At 39.0% G+C, this 21752-nt stretch overlaps 1 protein-coding gene and 1 long non-coding RNA gene across 5 annotated transcripts in view; one reads left to right on the top strand and one right to left on the bottom strand.

The window, feature by feature from the left end:
* LOC140633743 (uncharacterized) overlaps window positions 1-5872 on the top strand; it is a 29737-nt gene extending 23865 nt beyond the window's left edge. Inside the window, exon 3 of the long non-coding RNA XR_012031338.1 lies at window positions 5725-5872. This is a non-coding gene — a long non-coding RNA (uncharacterized lncRNA). The remainder of the gene's footprint in view (window positions 1-5724) is intronic.
* RAD17 (RAD17 checkpoint clamp loader component) overlaps window positions 1-21591 on the bottom strand; it is a 31034-nt gene extending 9443 nt beyond the window's left edge. For 2 of the 4 annotated variants that reach the window (XM_072826700.1, XM_072826703.1), the window contains exons 1-14: window positions 21438-21591; window positions 20813-21133; window positions 20140-20243; window positions 16847-17095; window positions 16258-16341; window positions 10376-10532; window positions 9540-9676; window positions 8415-8467; window positions 8209-8334; window positions 8049-8118; window positions 5729-5840; window positions 2725-2910; window positions 766-851; window positions 500-646 (exon numbers count right to left, since the gene is read on the bottom strand). In XM_072826700.1, the coding sequence (XP_072682801.1) occupies window positions 500-646; window positions 766-851; window positions 2725-2910; window positions 5729-5840; window positions 8049-8118; window positions 8209-8334; window positions 8415-8467; window positions 9540-9676; window positions 10376-10532; window positions 16258-16341; window positions 16847-17095; window positions 20140-20181 (1449 nt within the window). In that variant the 5' untranslated portion in view covers window positions 20182-20243; window positions 20813-21133; window positions 21438-21591. Of the gene's footprint in view, window positions 1-499; window positions 647-765; window positions 852-2724; window positions 2911-5728; window positions 5841-8048; window positions 8119-8208; window positions 8335-8414; window positions 8468-9539; window positions 9677-10375; window positions 10533-16257; window positions 16342-16846; window positions 17096-20139; window positions 20244-20812; window positions 21282-21437 lie in introns of those variants that run through there. The other 2 variants (XM_072826702.1, XM_072826701.1) reach the window with 2 other exon arrangements.
* Between the last annotated feature and the right edge of the window lie 161 nt (window positions 21592-21752).

Raw genomic sequence — 21752 nt, 5'->3', positions numbered from 1 at the left:
TTTATAGTGAATTATTTCAAATTTGTAAAAAAATTATTTAAAAAGTAAAAGTATAAAAAGCATATTTCTTCTCCCTCTACTTTCCAATGGTTGTCAAAATTTCTGAATCTATATATTAATTTTATAATCAGAAAATAACTTTAGAAAAGATTGGTGTGGGGCAGCCCTGGTGGCGCAGCGGTTTAGCGCCGCCTGCAGCCTGGGGTGTGATCCTAGAGACCCGGGATCGAGTCCCACGTTGGGTTCCCTGCATGGAGCCTGCTTCTCCCTCTGCCTGTGTGTCTCTATGAATAAATAAATAAAATCTTTAAAAAAAAAAAAAAAAAAAGATTGGTGTTATCACCAAGAAAGTCAAATTGACCACTGTCAAACACTGGGATGGATGAATTAATTTCATTATTATGTTATGTAAGATGTCAAATAATGAGAAATAAAAGCAAACTTTCTCAAATCTGAGGAAACATTCATAACCAAAAACAGTTAATTCAAATGGTCTTACATTCCAGTCACCGCTGAGGATATCTGCAAAACTCAGAAAGTCACTGGCTCTCACAAGATCATCTACTTCCACGAAGAAATCTATGTAGTTTTGGTGAAGATATAAATTAAATAACTCTCCTTGCATGTGTGACATTTCTACCACTTCCTATAAAAAGAAGCATAAACATATAAGTTAGCTAAAAATGTAGGGGTTAAATGTATATAGCCACAAATGTAAATAATATATATCCTCTACGAAGTACTAAATGTTATTAAAGACTGTACCTCAGGTTGAACAAGTAAGGTATCTCGCTCATGCTCTGATAAATGTGAAGGCAATCGAGGGGAATCTAATTCTGTTAAAGATGCTCCTGTAAAAAAATTTCTAGAATTACTAAAAATAACACCACCCTATAGTTACATAGAACCACCCATATGAAGATTTTTTTCAGCACTTTAGGCACATAATACCAAACACACTAAGATGTTAAAAAAACAAAGTAACTGGAGGCTTATGTGAGTTGCTTCACTATTACCGTGCCTTGCTACTATATATACAGTGAGTTGCCTCATTATCACTATTAACTCAAATTAGAATTCTGATGCCTGGATTATTAAACTAAATATTCCAATTCTCAAAGTGCTCTGCAGCATTTCACCTTTTCAGCTCTGAGCTGCTTTCTTCTTTGATCCTCAGTCTCAATATAAAAATCTTTACTGTTTTCTCTACTATGTAGGCTGAGATTGCTTTCTGCATGAGAGAACAGGAACCCTGTTCCCTGATACAAGAAGTTATAATGAATGTTGAGAAGGAAAACAAAGAGTAGAAGGAAAATAATTGGTGGGAATAGCCACTGAGGCTATTCAGAGGTAAGAGGATCCAAGGACAGGGGTATGTCTTCACTTTCACCTAAGTGATGCCTGTTTCATTCGGTTCGGGTGGCATGAAGTTTTCCATATAGAAATCCCAAATTTTCAACCATCTGGAAAGAAGAAACTGAGAAATATTAGCCTAAAACAAGAAGGATGCCTGCAGTGAAGAGACAATGAAGCAGAAATACAGAGAGACAATAGAGGACAAAGAGGCAAGGAAGATGAGAATATGGAAAATGGGTATAGGAGGCACCCAGAGTTTTATAGGAAGATTAAAAACAGTCATTTAGAACAAGTGGGTTTTTGGCAACCAGAAAATAGTCTCAGATAATAACAAGTGTGATAAACATGAAACTTCAGTGAATGCTTGGTTCACATACTATTTGTGACCCAGGAAAGCAGCTATTCTACAAGAGGTATGAAAAACTACCTGGGAGAAAATCAAGGACATTGTACACATAGAACTTTTCTCAATGGTCCATTATGATTATTTATTCAGTGCTGTAACAGGTAAAACGATTCCCAACTATGGCAATAGTTTCCTTCGAAATTTTGTATGAATTGTTTCAATCGATACAAAAGCATGTCTGACCCCACCACCCCAATCCTAATTCTCTTCCTTCAGGATCAGCAGATAGAGAACAATTTTTTTTTTTTTAAGATTTTATTTATTTATTCATGAGAGACTCTACAGAGAGAGAGAGGCAGAGACACAGGTAGAGGGAGAAGCAGGCTCCCTGCGGGGAGCCCGATGCAGGACTCGATCCCAGAACTCTGGGATCACGCCCTGAGCCACAGGCAGACGCTCAACCATTGAGCCACCCAGGCATCCTGAGAACTGTTATTTTCCACATAAAAAAACCAGTTTGGGATTTTATTGAAAGGAGAAACAATTTGGAAGCTTAGACATCAGTGATCCAGGTGGAAGGACTGAGGTGAAGCAGGCATTAAAGACAGGAGGGAAACAGGAGGTTGGGGGACAGAGCCAATAGTGAAGAGAAATGTAAAGAGATACAAAGTAGCCTGAAGCTACCTGGCAATTTGCCTAGGGTCCTGTGTCCAGAGTTCAGTTCTAAGGGTGCTTTGGACTACCACCAATTGTTGCTAAAATTCTAGAGAACCTGATGTCTTACCTGCAGCAAACTATCTTTTTAAAGATTTACAGTCAGGGATTGAGTCTACAGCTTTTAGATTTAATCCTGTCCATAGTCCAAAAATACTCTAAATACATTCACCTGCTCTGTCTTAGCCCTTGCCCAACAGTGTCAGACCTAGCCCTACCTGCCAAATAAGTGACATTTTCAAAAATTGGTATTTAATGTCAGTTGTAAGACTAACAGATTAAAAAAAAACCATATAGGATTCTCTTACTTTTACAATATAATATTTTCCCCAATGCTCTGAAGAGAAAGAGAGAAACATCTTTGCCACCAATAGCTTGGACTTCTTGGTTTTCAAAAATCGTATCAGTTTTTTTTCTTCGTTTTGATTTTGACAGCACAGCATCTGATTTTATTGAAGATATTCCTTTCTTCCTTGGCCATAAACTGTTTGCTCCTAAATAATATACACCCAAGAGACAATATTGAAAATAAAATTAAAATATGAAAAAACTGACAATATTTTATATACAGTAACACTAAGTATTTTAGTTAAAATATATTTTTCTAATAAATGGTAATTATAAAGTATGTGAACTGAGTAAGAGTTGGCTTTGAGTTGCTATGCTATTAAAATGGAATATAATCTCTCACAACATAGATTTCAAAGTTTCACACATAGAAATGATATATTCTCTAATACAGGCCTATCATTTTGATTTCTCATGGTACTGCTTGTGCAAGGAACTGTTTTTGGTGCATGATATGTATTAGCCAATTAAATCCTTAAAACAACTTGATTAGGGGAGAACTATTATTACGCACATTAAAGATAGGAGATATAAAGGGATTAAGTAACTGCCTCAAGATCATCAGCTAGTGAGTGATTTGAATCCAGGCCGTACAGTTCTGTAGTGCATGTTCAACAGCTATTCTGTATTACCTCTCTACTCATTTGGGCAGTCTTCAATTTATGAATAGATCTGTTTTGACATTTCATTCGTAAATCTACCCTTCAAAACCCAGAATGCATCACTTAAGTAACCTGGAAGAGCAGACAGAACATAGGATCTGGGTTTTATTTTTCTTATTGTCTATCTCATTAAGCTGGTCAAGAATTAAATGGGAAAATATATGATTGCAAATACAGTTCCTGACCCACTCAGAAAATATTTTCTTCCCTTCAAAATTTCTGAGCTCAGAATAATAACATTATAAATGGTAGTTAGGACTGTAAATTGGCTTACTTCAGACTTCTCAACCCATAATTCCAATAGTGAACTAAACACCACTTACATTTATGTGCCTGAATGAGAATTCCAGTTTCAGTTCTATTATGCTGCCTATTTACTTTTCTCTCAGTTATTTTGAAAAGGAAAGATGTAACCTAAACAAACAAGTTTCACTTGTAGGTAGATACTAGGATTTCAAATAGATTTTGAGAGCTCCAAAGATGGCTTTTAATTTTTCAAGGTCAATTCTTCAGTGTGAAATATCAAGTAAGGTGCTTGGTTAAATGTTTTCTGATGAGGACAATGTTCAAGAAACCATGTGCTATCTCTCTATATATACTTTTTAAAGATTTATTTGAGAGAGCGAGTGAGAAAGCATGCAAGCATGCGAGTGGGGGGAGGGGGCAGAGGGAGAGAATCGTCAAGCAGACTCCCTGAGTGCCAAGCCCCACATGAGGCTCCATTCCATGACCCAGAGGATCATGACCTGAGCCAAGACCAGGAGTTGGTCACTCAAGCTACTGAGCCACTCAGGTTCCCTTTTGTTTTTAAGTAGGTTCCATGCCCAATGTGGAGCCTAACACAGGGCTTGAACTCAGGACCCTGAGATCAAGACCTGAACTAAGATCAAGAGTCAGACACTGGGGCAGCCCAGATGGCTCAGTGGTTTAGCGCCGCCTTCAGCCCGGGGTGTGATCTTGGAGACTCAGGATCGAGTCCCATGTCGGGCTCCCTGCATGGAGCCTGTTTCTCCCTCTGCCTGTGTCTCTGCCTCTCTCTCTCTCTCTGTCTATCTCATGAATAAAAACAAAAGAGTCAGACACTTAACCAACTGAGCCACTAAGGAGCCTCTATGCTATCTCTATACGGCATGATACTGCACCCTTTTTTACAATAAAGGTAAATCAATTTGCTAAATTTATCATATATAAATTAAAAATAAATAAAAAGCAAACCTACCTACACACAATACTATATATTTTTTAAAAAATGTATTTATTTTGGAGAGAGAGCATGCCCACGTGCACAAAGCAGGGACGGTGAGAGGGAGAGAGAGAACCTTAAGCAGGCTCCATGTCCAGTGTAGAGCCCCACCTGGGGCTTGATCTCACAACCCTGAAATCACAACCTGAGCTGAAGAGTTGGATGCTTAACCTACTGAGCCACCGAGGAGCCCCTTAGCACAATACTTATTAAAATTCATTAACAGGGCAGCCCCAGTGGTACAGCAGTTTGGTGCCCCCCTGCAGCCCGGGGCGTGATCCTGGAGACTTGGGATGGAGTCCCACAATGGGCTCCCTGCATGGGGCCTGCTTCTCCCTCTGCCTGTGTCTCTGCCTCTGTGTGTCTCTCATGAATAAAAAAATCTTTAAAAAAATAAAATTCATTAATAGCTGACCATTTATTGACTCCTTTTTTTTTTCCCATTCCTTAATCTATATCAACCACTGGAATACACATTCACTTTTCACACAACTCTAAGAGAGGTTCTCATACAAAAGATGAGAATATGCAGACACAAAATGATTGTCATTTGCAAGATTAATCACCAGTAAATGACAGAGGATTTTCACCCAAGAAGTCTCATCTAAATTAACTTTTAAAAAAAATTTTATTTATTCATGAGACACAGAGAGAGAGAGAGAGAGAGAGAGAGAGAGAATGAGAGAGAGAGGCAGAGGGAGAAGGAGACTCCATGCAGGGAGCCTGACGTGGGACTCGATCCTGGGTCTCCAGGATCACACCCTGTGCTGAAGGCGGCGCTAAACCGCTGAGCTACCCGGGCTGCCCTCCAAATTAACTTTAAAAAGTAAAGTAGCAAAACCATCAGGTTTTGTCTCAGGTATACAGATACATACAATGACATGTTAACAGGGGTGCGTGTATGCATGAGTACATACGTGATTTTATAGAAGTCTCAAAACAAACAGTAGATGGAGATATATATTAATTAAAAGTTAAAATGGTTTATTTTCATTTCACAAACAATTAAGAGGAAGTTAGTTACCCAAATAATGCTGTAAAAATTTATCTTTCAGTTACCTTTCGAAGAAGAAAACTGGAGGCTATTTATTGCACTTCTGATATCACCAGAACATCCTTGACAGAGCAACTCCAGAGAAGTTTTATCAGGGACAATAGTATTTCCTCCATTCTAAAATGAAAGATTAAAGCTTGAAAAAACTAGTTTCTAGGTCTTTTTATTTTTTAAGATTTTATTTATTTATTTATTCATGAGAGATAGAGAGAGAGAGGCAGAAATACAGGCAGAGGGTGAAGCAGGCTGCATGCAGGAAGCCCGATGTGGGACTCGATCCCAGGTCTCCAGGATCAGGCCCTGGACTGAAGCCCAGGTAAACCGCTGAGCCACCGGGGCTGCCCTTACTTATTTAAAGTAATCTCTACACTCAACGTGGTGGCTCCAACTCAAGACCCCGAGTTCAAGAGTTGTATGATCTTCAAATGAGCCAGCCAGGCACCCCTGCATCTTGTTATTTTTTGACATTAAACTGTATTTTCTCACGTTACTAAATATTCTCACAACACTAATGATATAATACCGCACCATAATAATTGCTTCTTCTATTACTGGACTCCATTTGTTTCTAATTTTTTACTATTAATAGTTTTTATTTACTCCACTAAGTGTTGTACATAACATAATTTTGTTTAATCCTCAAAGTAACCACTCCCTTGGAGATTTCCTTCGGTTACTATCTGAGGGGTGCAAAAAAAAAAAAAAAAAAAATTCCGTTTCATGTAACATCTAGTCGATTTGTAGCAGTAGGGCCCCCTAGAACCATGCTGCTGGGAGAAGTTCCATCATTATTTGAAAGACAGAAGGGCAGCCCTGGTGGCGCAGCGGTTTGGCGCCGCCTGCAGCCTGGAGTGTGATCCTGGAGACCTGGGATCGAGTCCCACATCGGGCTCCCTGCATGGAGTCTGCTTCTCCCTCTGTCTGTGTCTCTGCCTCTCTCTCTCTCTGTGCCTATTAATAAATAAATAAAACCTTTAAAAAAAAAATGATGCACTTAAAATGACAACATAAAAAAATAAAAAATAAATAAATAAAAAATAAAAAATAAAAAAAAATAAAAAATAAAAAAAATAAATAAATAAAATTGACAACAACAGCGGGACACCTGGGTGGCTTAGCTATAGAGCACCTGACTTTGGCTCAGGGCATAAACCTGGGGTCCCAGGATCGAGTCGCATATCGGGCTCCCTGTGTGGAACCTGCTTCTCCTTAAATTAAATAAGTAATTAAGTAAGAAAATAAATAAATAAGACAACAGCTGTTTTACAACAATGTTAATATATAGAACACTGAACTGTACACTTAAAAAATAATTAAGATGGTATAGTTGGTAATACTGTATTATTAAATATTAAATAATACTGTTAAGAGTGTAGATCTTCGCACCACAAAAAAGAAATGGTAATTACATTAAGTGATGGAGGTGTTGTGTAATGCCACAGTGGTAATCATTGTGCAATATGTAAGTATATCAAATCAATATGCTGTACACTTTAAACTTATATGATAAGTATATCTCCACAACATCAGAAAATAAATGGTTAAGATGGTAAATTTTATGTATGTTTTTTTTACCACAATAAAAAAACCTGACAATAGGATAAAAGTAGAGTAGGACTGTTGATGAGGTACCTAGATGCCAGGAAACATTTTCTTTTTTTTTTTTTTTTTTAATTTTATTTATTTATGATAGTCACATAGAGAGAGAGGCAGAGACACAGGCAGAGGGAGAAGCAGGCTCCATGCACCGGGAGCCCGACGTGGGATTCGATCCGGGGTTTCCAGGATCGCGCCCTGGGCCAAAGGTAGGCGCCAAACCACTGCGCCACCCAGGGATCCCGGAAACATTTTCTTGATAGTAGACACAATTTAGAGCACTAAAGTCAAGCAAAGACAAATTTATCTCAATGTGAAAGACAAAGCTAGGTTTTTTTTTTTTTTTTTCAAAGCTAGGTTTAATAGAGAAAGGGTAAGGATTTTTAAAATCAATATTTCCTGCCTTTTCTAGAATGACAGGCCTGTTGAATATAATCAAGTATTTTAATTCTAAAAAGTGAAATAATATATGTTTCTAACTCTGCAAGTGTGGCTTTCTAAAGTTACAATATAAGGGGCGGCCCGATGGCTTAGCGGTTTGGTGCCACCTTTGGCCCAGGGTGTGATCCTAGAGGCCTGGGATCAAGTCCCATGTCAGGCTCCCTGCATGGAGCTTGCTTCTCCCTCTGCCTGTGTCTCTGCCTCTGTTTCTAATAAATAAGTAAAATCTTTAAAATAAATAAAGAAAATTACAATATAAGATTCAAATTAGTTTCTTAAGAGGCTTACCTTGTTAGCTTCCATTGTCACTATTCGATTAAGAAATTTCATCATAATTGTTGGTGCCACAGGGTTAAAACTGTCAAAAGTTTTATGAAGAAAGGTAGTGGTTACATGATTATTTTAAAAATACAATGTATGAACACTACAAGCAGAAGTTTACTCTTACCTAATGTTTGCTATAGCACACTCTTCCTGAATTTCTTTGGGAAACAGTAACCTTTGATTATTATCTCCACTGAGACTGTCAGAAATTATAAATATTAGAGGACATCGACCAGTGTGCACATATCTCCTAAAATAAAATACAGCAATGTTGAACTATAAGCTATTGCCATTTAATTCAACGTTTGAGGAGACTTCACGGAAACTCACCTGAGAATTTCATGTAAAGTATGAGAATCTCGGTAAAACTGGTTAGGTAAATCCTATTAAAAAATAGTAAGTATTAGTTCTATTATTTTGTGGAAAAAAAAAACTTTTTTAAAGATTTTATTTATTCATGAGAGACACAGAGAGAGAGAGGCAGAAACACAGACAGAGGGACCAGAAACAAGTTCCATGCAGGGAGCCTGATGTGGGACTCATTCTCAGCACTCCAGGATCATGCCCTGGGCCAAAGGCAGACACTCAACCACTGAGCCACCCGGGTGTCCCTATTCTTGTGTGAATTTTTTTTTTTTTTTTTAAGATTTTATTTATTTAGGGCAACCCTGGTGGCGCTGTGGTTCAGCGCCACCTACAGCCCGGGGTGTGATCCTGGAGACCGGGGATCGAGTCCCACATCGGGTTCCCTGCATGGAGCCTGCTTCTCCCTCGGCCTGTGTCTCTGCCTCTCTCTCTCTCTCTCTCTCGCTGTGTCTATGAATAAATAAATAAAATCTTAAAAAAAAAAAAAGATTTTATTTATTTATTCAGAGCGGGGGGCGGGGGAGCAGAGTCACAGGCAGAGAGAGAAGCAGGCTCCATGCAGGGAGCCCAATGTGGGACTCAACCCTGGGTCTCCAGGATCAGGCCCTGGGCTGAAGGCGGTGCTAAACCGCTGAGCCACCGGGCTGTTCCTTGTGTGAATTTATACAAGATTCATATTTACCAAATTAAGGGAAAAAATGTTTCCTATTCAATGTACTATAACTAAAACTTTTATAGAAATTAAGGAAAATGTGAAAAAGTAGGTATCTTAAACAATAAAATGCATCAATGGGAAACCCAATTTTCAGATCAAATTTCTTAGGGTCACTACTAGTTACAGTATTTTCACTAAGACATCCAAATTATTGCTTTTCTACACTTAAGCCATTATAGTTTTAAAGTTCATTAATCTATAGCCACTCTATTCATGTTTACTGAAAAAGACCTGAGGTTTCTGCTATCAGGGAGCCTTCATGTTATATTTTACTACCATTAATACTAGGGAGAAAGTTAATGCTACTATCGGTAAGATATAGCTTGCAATTATTTACTCAATAGCTACAGCAGGATCTCAAAATTTGTCCATACTTCAACCAGAATTATCCTCTTATCAGTTCTTAGATCATCTCCAAGCATTTGTAGTTTGTTATATTTTGTTGCTCTAAGTAGAAACTCCTTAAAAACTGCTATCTGAGATTGGTAGGGAAATACATGGAAGCTTGATTCTGAAAACAAAACAAAACAAAAAAAACATATTTAACACTTTCAACAAATTATGTATACATATTACACATATGTATGTAAACACATGTTTCTAAACATATTCGCATATACCTGAAGGAGCTCACAACAGTGTAGATTTTTTCTATTTAGGCAAAACTGCAGAAATTTAAAATAGGATATTCATTTCAAAAGACAAGAGTCATCATGGACCATGAATTTTCTATACCAATGAATATAATATAGAATTAACTGACTTCATGAAACAGCTGTCAATATAATAGTCACACAACTGGTAACAACATTTATATGTTTTTGCCTACACAATGAAGATACTCCAAATGAGTATGCTGACAATGAATCAATGTCAGACTTAATTCTCAAAGAATCCCATTCTCCTCTACTGGAAGAAAGCTTCCCCTCTTCTCCTGAAATTTTTTCTCTGAAATGGGTAAGTATGAAAGAAAATGCTCTCATATGGCTTCATTTGACTGCTATTCCTATTTTCTGAAGCTATTGATAGTGGGCAGAAGCCAATCTAGCAAAGGAGTGACAACATGGATTTTCCTCATAAAAACATATACCCAAAAGGATCTTAGGGAAAAAAAAAAGGATCTTAGGAATCTCAAGAATATAGATGGGGAGTCTCAAACCTTTAAACATACTTTTCCCACTATTTCCACTACCTTCATAGCAAACCTTACCAGGATTAAATATCTCCTTGAAATCATCTTTTTGGAAGTCTGGTAAAATTGGATTACTCCACTCTTGTACTTGAATACCATGCTCTTTTGATAGTATTTTTACAGTTGTCGTTTTCCCACATCCAGGAGGACCTGTTATTAATAAAATAGATCCACCCTAAAACCAAATACAAACATTAATCAAAATTCAAAGTAACTGGAATGCTAGACTATTATGTTTGAATTTTCTTTCAAATACTAGTTACTTCTATAAATATTTACTTAATCTCTGGTATATCCTAATATTTCACTGATGTTAGCTGGATTATACCAGCGTTAGATAAAACAGGATAATCTTATTTCCTAAACTTTAAGCATAGCTGCTGATAATTCTTCAATTCTTATATTATGTCCCTCCCAAGGACTACTTAGACAAAACAACTAAACTTCAGCTATATTAAGGAAGTAATGTCTGAATAAAGTATTTATAGACGTTACCTGAACTCAAAATTCTACCTTAATACAGATCTCTTTGGAATTTCTTTTTTAAGGTTTTATTTATTCATGAGAGGCAGAGAGAGAGGCAGAGACACAGGCAGAAGGAGAGGCAGGCTCCCCACAGGTATCCCGATGCAGGACTTGATCACGCCCTGAACCAAAGGCAGACACTCAACCACTGAGCCAACCAGGAGTCCTGATCTCTTTGGATTATATGCATTAGTACTAAACAAGTATAATATTCTTACAGGAGGATGTTAGAATATGATTCTTTAAGAAATGTATATTAAGAAACATACTTTACAGAGCTAGAACTCCAAGAGACTATATAGGTTATAGGTCACAATAGTATCTCCTTGTATAATAAATCACATAAAAAAGTTAAAGTTTGAGCAGCCCCGATGGCCCAGCGGTTTGGCGCTACATTCAGCCCGGGGTATGATCCTGGAGACCTGGAATCGAGTCCCACATCGGGCTCCCTGCATGGAGCCTGCCTTTCCCTCTGCCTGTCTCTGCCTCTCTCTTTGTGTGTGTCTGTCATGAATAAATAAAATCTCTTAAAAAAAAGTTAAAGTTTAAAAAACAAAAAGTTAAAGCTAAAAAAATATCAGAAGATTTCCTACATTCTCTGGTGAGGAAATCCTTGCTCAACTGTTTACCTTTACTAACTTATAAATAAGTGCCCTAGTACTTGGCCCCAGAAGAGAACCAGTCTCACTTTTTAAAATGTATGAGTGCATGAGTCATAGTGATACCGGCCATGACTAATGATTCAATAATATATATCAAATATGGTTTCTTTAAAAACAAATATAAAACAAGTTTTTATATATATATATATATAAATTTTTTTTTTTTAAAGATTTTATTTTATTTACTCATGAGAGACACAGAGCTGGAGAGAGAGAGGCAGAGACACAGGCAGAGGGAGAAGCAGGCTCCATGCAGGGAGCCCGACGTGGGACTTGATCCTGGATCTCCAGGATCACGCTCTGGGCTGCAGGCGGCGCCAAACCGCTATGCCACCGGGGCTGCCCAACAAGTTTATATTTTGATGACTTGAGGTAAATGTGGACAGAGAAATATTGGTAGGAACCTTACTCCTTATTTCTCCTAGGAACTATGATTCACTCTTTACTTATTGTTTCTTGTAACTTTACAGGACACACCTAATGTAAATAATGATAACTGACTACTTTCAAGCAGTAGTCTTTTATTTAAAAAAAAGATGAAGATCAAGCCTGCACACCCACATATGTTTCTTAGATAACAGAGTGAAGCATCTTGTTTTCTGACATAGTGAGTACAGCCACATAGTAAGTTTTGCTTCCAGTAAGAGAAGTGGGAGATAGTCTATCACAACACTAAAACATGAAGACTTGGGATCCCTGGGTGGCGCAGTGGTTTGGCGCCTGCCTTTGGCCCAGGGCGCGATCCTGGAGACCCGGGATCGAATCCCACATCGGGCTCCTGGTGCATGGAGCCTGCTTCTCCCTCTGCCTGTGTCTCTGCCTCTCTCTCTCTCTCTCTCTCTCTGTGACTATCATAAATAAATAAAAAAAATTAAAAAAAAAAATTAAACATGAAGACTTTTGTTAATGTTTCTATCATCTACATTATAATAGTTTCCTTTTTTTAAGTTTCCTCATTTTTTTAAAGTGAAATATAAATAACATATAGCAACCTGATAGTTTCAAATGTACATCATAGTGATTCGATAGTTTTATGTGTTATAGTATGATTATCGTGGTAAGTCTGGACCATGTATCACCACACAGTCACTTGCAATATTGACTGTATCCCTTATGCTGTACATTTCCATCAAATTATAATAGTTTTACTATATTTTGAAAGATGTTTCCCTGAATAATTAAATTCAGCGAATATTTTAAGTACTTACATTTTTTTTTACTTACAATACATTTAAGAAAAAATAATTTTAGCTTCCCAAAGAAAATTCTTGAAGTTATCAAACATGTTTTTGAATCAAATGTCTTAAGATTACTGACATCATTGAATTTTTATATAAAAAAGAGTATATGATTGATGAGATTCCAAATTCTTAGAGGAAGAAAGCTTTTAAAACCGTAGAGGAAATATTTTCCCAAATACCAACATATACACACACACCTAAGTTTATTAGAATATTAACAGTAACATGTATAGATTTATTTATTTTTTTTTTTTTAATTTATGATAGGCACACAGTGAGAGAGAGAGAGGCAGAGACACAGGCAGAGGGAGAAGCAGGCTCCATGCACCGGGAGCCCGACGTGGGATTCGATCTCGGGTCTCCAAGATCGCGCCCTGGGCCAAAGGCAGGCGCCAAACCGCTGCACCACCCAGGGATCCCATAACATGTATAGATTTAGAACATGATAATGTTTATACTTAAAAGGTACTGGCAAGTAAGAAAACATAGTGAACACTGAAATTATAAAAATATTAGCTGAGCTAAGAAAATGCCTGAATGTAAGTGCATCAGGGAAATTGCCCAAGAATCTACTCACAGAAGGGAGATTTTTATGAGCCAGTGGAGGGATACCAATGCTGACACTGCAAATCAACCTTAAATACATTATCTAAACCCTAAACCAAATGGTTAAATCCACAGACCAGACAGAAAAATACCTCGATTTAAAAAAGAGAAAGGTCTGTTAACATGAAAGGCAACTAAAACACTAACTCCTTCATGTCAAAGTTGAAAATTAAAGGCAATGAATTAAAATCTATCCTGTGTTTCCATTTGGAACTGTATTTAAAGGTAACTAGCCCGTTAGTGATGGCAAACTATTCTTCATAGAAAAATGCCAAAAAAGAAAGAAAAAAAAAATGCCAGATGGGCAGCCCAGGTGGCTCAGTGGTTTAGCGCCGCCTTCAGCCCGGGGTGTGGTCCTGGAGACCCGGGATCGAGTCCCACGTCGGGCTCCCTGCATGGAGCCTGCTTCTCCCTCTGCCTGTGTCTCTCATGAATAAATACATAAAATCTTGAAAGAAAGAAAAGAAAAGAAAAGAAAGAAAAGAAAAGAGAAGAGAAGAGAAGAGAAGAGAAGAGAAGAGAAGAGAAGAAAGAAAAGAAAAGAAAAGAAAAGAAAAGAAAAGAAAAGAAAAGAAAAGAAAAGAAAGAAAAAAGAAAAAAGAAAAGGAAGGGAAGGGAAGGGAAAAGAAAAAGATAGATGCCAGCTAACAATTACAGAATAGTAAAATTTAAAAATCACCATTTCACAGGGCGCCTGGGTGGCCCAGTCAGTTAAGAATCTGCCTTTGAAAAAAAAAAAAAAAAGAATCTGCCTTTGCTCAAGTAATGATCCTGGGGTCATGGGATCAAGTTCTGAGTTGGGCTCCCTAACTCAGCAGAGTTGGCTTCTCCCTCTGTCCCCCTCCCCACCATTTATGCTCACTGGCTCTCAAATAAATAGAATTTTTTTTTTTAAGATTTTACTTATTTATTCACGAGAGACACAGAGAGAGAGAGAGAGAGAGAGTCACAGACACAGGCAGAGGGAGAAGCAGGCTCCATGCAGGGAGCCCAACATGGGACTCGATCCCAGGTCTCCTGGATCACACCCTGGACTGAAGGCAGCGCGAAACCACAGAGCCACCCAGGGCTGCCCAAATAAATAGAATCTTAAAAAAAAAAAAAAAAAAAAAAAGCCACATCACAATCTTTTTTTTTTTTTAAGATTTTATTTATTCATGAGAGACACAGAGAGAGAGAGGCAGAGACACAGGCAGAGGGAGAAGCAGGCTCCCTGCAGGGAGCCCAATGTGGGACTTGATCCCGGGACTCCAGGATCACCCCCTGGGCTGAATGCAGCGCTAAACCGCTGAGCCACCTGGGCTGCCCCCACATCACAATCTTAACAAAATAACTGAATTCAAGCAAGGACTGAAAATGGATGCTAAAGCACTTACACTTACATGAAAGACTGCTGGGGAAACAGACATTTAACATTGTCAAATTAACTCCCCATATGTTATGTGGCAGCAGGGAAAATAATTTCACGACGAAGTTTTCTATTTTCTTAATTTAGTGATCAAACTTAATATGAAAGACAGCAGGAAAACCAAACCTGTTTTATAGTATGGTACAATATAAAATATACATAGTATTTTAAAAGTATTCTTACAAAAATGTTCAACTTGAGTCTAATCAAACCCTTGAGTCAAATTTCCAGGCTATAGGAAATACAGGATAGAAGAACAAGCTAGTCATCAAGAGGAAACCTGACAAATCTGGAATGTGACAGTTCTACAGGTCACCTGGGCTGGCGTCTTCAGTAAGGCAATGTCTTAGAGAAAAAGAGGGTAAAAGGGGACCATTCTAGATTTTAGAAGACCTAAGAAATCTAACAATCAAATGCAATGTGTGGTCCTTGATTAGATCCTGGTTGTAACAAATCTATACTATACTATACTACATATAATAAATCTATACTACATATAACATTCTGCAGACAAATGGAGAAATGTGAATATGAAATAAACATTAGGTAACCTCAAGGAATTATAATTAATTTTGTTAGACAGAATAAGGGTACAGTTGATTATGAAAGTGCTTTACTTAAAAAAAAAGAAAAAAGTGGCATACTAATGTTTCCAGAAGTCTGAAAGAAATGTCACATATTCGTATTTTAAAATACTTTATATAAATACTTCGAAATATTTAAGAGTGGAAATGATGGGTACATAATGGGCATTATAGTATTCATTTATTATTCTATTTTCTTTTATGTTTGAAGAATCTCAAAATAAAGTTAAGTTTAAGAGAGAGAAAGAATATTCTAGCTTGGAGGCTAAGAGTGATCACAGAATTAGGAAGTGAAACAAAAAACATCAGCCTTAAAATGAATGATGACTGTTTTAGGCTGTATTTAGTACAAAAACTAATATGTAATTTGCCTGCTTGCTTCAGCGTAAGATAATCTGATGTGCTAAATATACTAGCACCCTAACTGGCATATTATGCTTTATAATGATGATAAGACTTAAGCAGGAAAAAGAGGTACAAGTAAAGGAGATATCTCAAAAATTTTGAGTCTTTAGCAAAGTTTATAGTAGCAAATCAGAAACTTTTTTTATCTTAGGTGATCTGGACTTAACAAAATCACCATAAAAATTTAGCTTCTTCGGGGAGCCGGGGTGGCTCAGTGGTTTAGCGCCGCCTTCAGCCCAGGGCCGGATCCTGGAGACCCAGGATCGAGTCCCACATCAGGCTCGCTGCATGGAGCCTGCTTCTCCCTCTGCTTGTGTCTCTGCCTCTCTCTCTCCCTCTCTGTGTGTCTGTCATGAATAAATAAATAAAATCTTAAAAAAAAAAAAACTTAGCTTCTTACAACCCCCTGTAAATCAGAGAAACACACGTCATGTTATATATTTTAAAAACACATTTCTTATTGAATTACCTGTTTTGGTTGCCTTTCTATGACTTTAGCTTTTAACCAGGTTTCAACCTCTTCAATTTTCTTTTTATGCACAGCAAGTTCATGCTAAAAATTTCAAGTTTAAAATAAAACATTTTAACTCAAGGATTTTTGGTATAGCAGCACATATTAATCTAAATCAAACATTTTAAATGAAAAAACTAGCAAACAACATGCTATGGGAAACAGTCTTTATTATTACACTTTTGTATATTGAAAAATTCTATTCTTAATGCTGACACCATTGTATGAGACTTTGGGGCAGGTTTGGAATTATGTAATTTTTTGAAATCCTGAAATACATTTTGGGATGTGAATAGGGAAAGATATTACATTTAAGAAAAAAATTAACAGATCAATTCTGTGTTGGGATTAAATTAAATCTAAGACAAATATCCAATGGTAATTTCAAAGTAACTTGAGAAATGCTGAGAAACAGAACATAATAAAAACTAGGAATTATCTTTTTTCTAATTAATTCAAAGCTTTTTATGAGTAATAATCTAAAAATGTACAATCTTCTCCCTCCTGAAATGAAATTATGTATGCCTGTTTGCATTGTATACAGTACCTGAGTTTCTGGTTTGTATTTATCCACCCATGGTTCATTTTCAGACAGATATTCTTTTGAATTTTCGAGACCATAAACGTGTTCTGATGGCTTTTCTCTTTTTCTAGCTGGAAATCTGCTACTTTCTAATCTCGAAGGCACATTTTTCCTTCTGTGACTTGAATTATTCACACCTAATGATGTGGCAGTAATAGAGATGCACGTACTCTCTGAAAAATCATCAAATGATGGGTCTACCCAGTCTGTTACCTGAAAAAAAGAAATCATATAAGCATTACATTATCTGCATTTATTCCCTACATAAGTACTCTACAAAAAAAAAAATTTGACATATTTGCAACATTTTAAATAAAAACCTCAGAAACTAGTTCTTTAAATTAAGACTGCCACAGTACATATTATTTTTTTACTTCATGGTTGGTACATATACATATTTGTCCACTTGACCAGGGCAAAGACAAATGCCATATAAAGGAATATAGAATACAAACTTAATTTTTTTACTAATAATCTTCCCAGTATAAAACAGACTGATTCTTCTTAAGCTCATTTGTAGGACTGAAACATGAATATTAAAATTATGTACCAAAAAAGAAGCAAAACAAAGAAATACAATATTTTAACCACATATAACTGTACAAAGAGTAAACCTGCCTTGTCCTGGTTAATACATTCACAAACCAAGAACCATTGCATATAGCTAAATAATCCCTAGCATCTTTAGGACTTGGAGAAGATAAAGCCTAAGAATCCTAATGCTATGAATATTTTGTAAATCATGATTATATTACTCTTCAGCCCATAAAGGAAATACTATTTTCATAAAAGGGAAGCAGGCTTTCCAGGGAGGATGATTTGTTTACCAGATTCATCTAAGAAAACAAAACTGGGATAAAAGAGCAGGAAAGTCAGTGAGTCCTACCTCATGTTCTTCTGGTCTATAGAAATTGCTGATCTTTCTCTACATTTCCCTCTAACATTACCTTTTTTATTTTTTAATTTCTATTTATTTTTAAGATTTTCTTTCTTTATTTATTCATGAAAGATACACACAGAGGGAGAGAGGCAGAGACACAGGCAGAGAGAGAAGCAGGCTCCATGCAGGGAGCCCGACGCGGGAATGGATCCCGGGACCCCAGGATCACGCCCTGCGCCAAAGGCAGGAGCTAAACCACTGAGCCACCCAGGGATCCCCATCATTACCTTTTTTAAAGAATCCTTTCAAAATACACACGGAGAAAGATGATGAATCAAACAACTTAAACCCAAAACTACTTAGGAGTGTTAAAAACTTTTCTTTTAGCAAAAAATTTATTTTTTTAAAGATTTTATTTATTTATTCATGAGAGATAGAGAGAGCAAGAAGCAGAGACACAGGCAGAGGGAGAAGCAGGTTCCATGCAGGTAGCCTGATGTGGGACTCGATCCCGGGACCCCAGGATCATGCCATGGGCCAAAGGCAGGTGCTAAACCACTGAGTCACTCCGAGATCCCCAGCAACTAAAATTTTTAAGATGAATTTTCTTAACATTCCCATGCTATAAATCTAAAAATTTAGCTTAGTACATGGATTTTGAAATTCCTTGGCTGGCTAGTAGGGAGGAATCAAGATTATATTTCTCCTGAAGAATACTCAACCATAGTTGTGAACGATTTGTTACACAATGCTGAGGAAAAGCAAGCTGGGGGTTAGAACTACTTTAGGAATGAAAGTCACACTTCACACCCCCTTTAAGGAGAGAAGGTTAAGAATATTCTTGTCAGTGAGAAAAGAAATGAAGACCTATGGGGAAAAATTTCAGTCATAGCCAAATAATTAATTTCTTATTCTTCAAGACTGTCCATAATACTACAATTTTGGCTCTTTTCTTCTATTTTTAAGAATATGCGGGCATTTTTAAGAATGAGTGGCTCAGTTGGTTAAGTTTCTGCTCAGGTGGTGATCTCAGAGTCCTGGGATGGAGCCCCACCTGTGAAGTGTGCTTCTCCCTCTCCCTCTGCCTTCCCCCAGCTCCTGCTGGTGCGCTCTCAAATAAATAAACAAAATCTTAAAAAAAAAAAAAAAATTAGAGTATGCAGGGGTACCTGGGTGGCTAGACGGTTGAACCTTGACTCTTGGTTTCAGCTCAGGTGGTGATCTTAGGGTCGTGAGATTGAGCAGAGCCTGTTTAAGACTCTCTCTTCCTCTGCCTCTCCCCTGGCTCACTGAAACTCTCTCAAAATAAATAAATAAATCTTAAAAAAAAAAAAAGAGTATGTAAAAATATGTTATATTAAACCTTTTGATAGCAAATCTGATCTTGCAATTCTGATCTCAAGTTACTTATACATTTTATAATTTTGTTTCTTACATAAACGTGGACTCCTATTTACTTGGGGAGGGGGGAGGGAGAAACAGTGAAGTTTAATAATTTACTTAGAATCAGAGAAAAACGGGACCCACCACTAGGAAAATAACTACCCTGTAAATGACCATGACACTGAATGACCCCCATCCTACTCTACCACTAGCCTTGCTGATAAAACATGAGTTTTACGAGGCAGGGCTTGTGGTTAAGCTTTATTTTTACTTATCTGTTTTTTTTAAGATTTTCCTTATTCATTTATTTGAGAAAGAGCGAGACAGACAGGGAGGAAAGGGGCAGAGGGGGAGGGAGAGAGAGGAAGAGAATCCTAAACAGACTCAGCACTGAGCACACAATCCACTGCAGAGCTCAATCCCACAACCCCAGAGATCATGACCTGAACCAAAACCAAGAGTCTGATGCTCAACTCACTGAGCTTCCCCCTCCTCCCTCCCCCTGTCCCGACACCTCTTGTTGTCATGCATCAACACTACCTATGACTCATATATTTCTTTTTACTGATTTTTCATTCAAGAGATTTCAGCCTTTCTTTGTGACAGAGATGGCAAACACTTTTTCAAAAATTAACGTTGTGCTGGGATCCCTGGGTGGCACAGCGGTTTGGTGCCTGCCTTTGGCCCAGGGCGTGATCCTGGAGACCCGGGATCGAGTCCCACGTTGGGCTCCTGGTGCATGGGGCCTGCTTCTCCCTCTGCCTGTGTCTCTGCCTCTCTCTCTCTCTCTCTCTCTCTCTCTCTGTGGCTTTCATAAATAAATAAAAATTTTAAAAAAATTAACGTGCTTTTAGTCATTTCACGATTTATTATTACAATTTTTAGACCACTAATTAGAACGTTACTGGGCATCGCTACTTTAATGGCATTAAGAACATGCAGAAAAATCATTATTTGGAGACAATTATGACATAGCCATTTTAGCATATCATACCTTTGTGGAAGATACCTTTGGTCTAAGAAAAGTTTTTGACATTATAAACTGTAATAGCTCCCATCCGTAGTATGCAACCTGTAGTACATTAAAGTATAATTCACCTAAGGAAAACAAAAGGGGAGAGAGAGAAAAAAAAAACTCAAATGAGGAAAAAATAGGAAACAGAAATATAGTGATATAAACCTAATATGCAGTATGATAAAGGCTCAAGAACTAGTGAGACAAAAAAAAAAAAAAAAGAACTAGTGAGATGACGTCAGCATAGGTGAAGGAGTCCAAAATGCTAAAATAAAGTTTACTTTAAAAAAAATAAGTAAAAATAAATAAATAAATAAATAAATAAATAAAGTCTACTTTTAATTACTATAAATGAGTCAACCCTCAAGGGGTATCAACAGCACGTGAACTCAATAATGTATTAGAGAAAGTGGAAAAAAAAAAAAAAAAACTCGACATGTCACCAGTGAGAAAACCAGACAATTCTCTCTGCGTGGTTCCTGTGCTGAAAGTTTGAATTTCCCTCATTTTATTTTATTTATTTTTAATTTCCCTCATTTTAAATTACAGTTCCAGGTTACCCAAATCCCCGCAAAATTTCAAAAAAAAAAAAAAAAAAAAAAGGCAACCCCAAACAGCAACCTCACCAGGTAACAAATCCACTTGTACTTACTTTGGGAAAAGACTTTAAACCTGACCGTTCATGACCCTTGTGACCGACGGGGAGAGCCGCGGGCCGCGCTGGGTCTCCGACCCCGACCGAGCCCGGCGTCCGCAGCAGCCGGGGGCTGAGCCGGGGGCTCGGGGCGTGGGGCCGGCAGGTGCGCACCCGCGGCGGAGACGCTCGGGCGGCGCGTGTAGGGCGTGCAGGCTTCCACGCGCGACCAAACCAAGCGCTCGCGGTGCGAGGGGCCTCGGCTCTGAAGGTGCACAAAACACGTACGGAGGAGCCGCCGCCGGCAGGGCTGCTCTCACGGCCGGGGCGCCAGTCGCTCTGTGAAAGCGAGACCGACAGTTACCTCCTTTCAGAAAGAAGCCGAGGGTCCCGGGTGACGTCAGGTTCCGGCGGTGGAAGCGACCCCCTCCCCCCTCGCGCCGCGGAGCCGAGGCCCGGGCGCTGCCCGCCGGGGGCCCCGAGGCGGCGAGAGCCGAGCCCCGACCGCGGCCAGCAGGGTGCACTCCCACCGCCCGGCCGCAAGGGGAGGGAAGGGCAGCTCGGAGGAGGGGCGCCGGGGACGCGGGCCGGCGCGGGGGCGGACACGGGATTCACGGCGGGGCCGCGGCCGCGGCGGCCTTACTTTCCGGGAGCTGCATCCCCTCGTGGGCGGAGAGGAGCGGACGAGCCCGGGCTCTGCTCCCGCCCAAGGACCCGCTCCCGGCCCCGCTCGGGCCCAGCGCCGAGCCTGTCGGAGGTCCCGCCCCCCGGGGGCCTTCGGGGCCGGCCGGCGCTTCCGCGACGCGCGGAGAAGGGCGGCCTCCGACGGAGCCGGGCTGGGGCGTCTCCCGCACTGCCTGACCTGGAGCGCGGCCCCGGCCTGCGCCCCGCGCCTCGGCGTCCGCGCCGCCAGCGTGCGCTCGGGGGCTCGCGGAGCGGCACTCGGGCACGGGCGGCG

Source organism: Canis lupus, chromosome 5, assembly GCF_048164855.1.
Source record: "Canis lupus baileyi chromosome 5, mCanLup2.hap1, whole genome shotgun sequence".
NCBI lineage: Eukaryota > Metazoa > Chordata > Mammalia > Carnivora > Canidae > Canis > Canis lupus.
The sequence above is the reverse complement of the archived record's forward strand: the minus strand, read 5'-3'. Positions and strand labels throughout refer to the sequence as shown.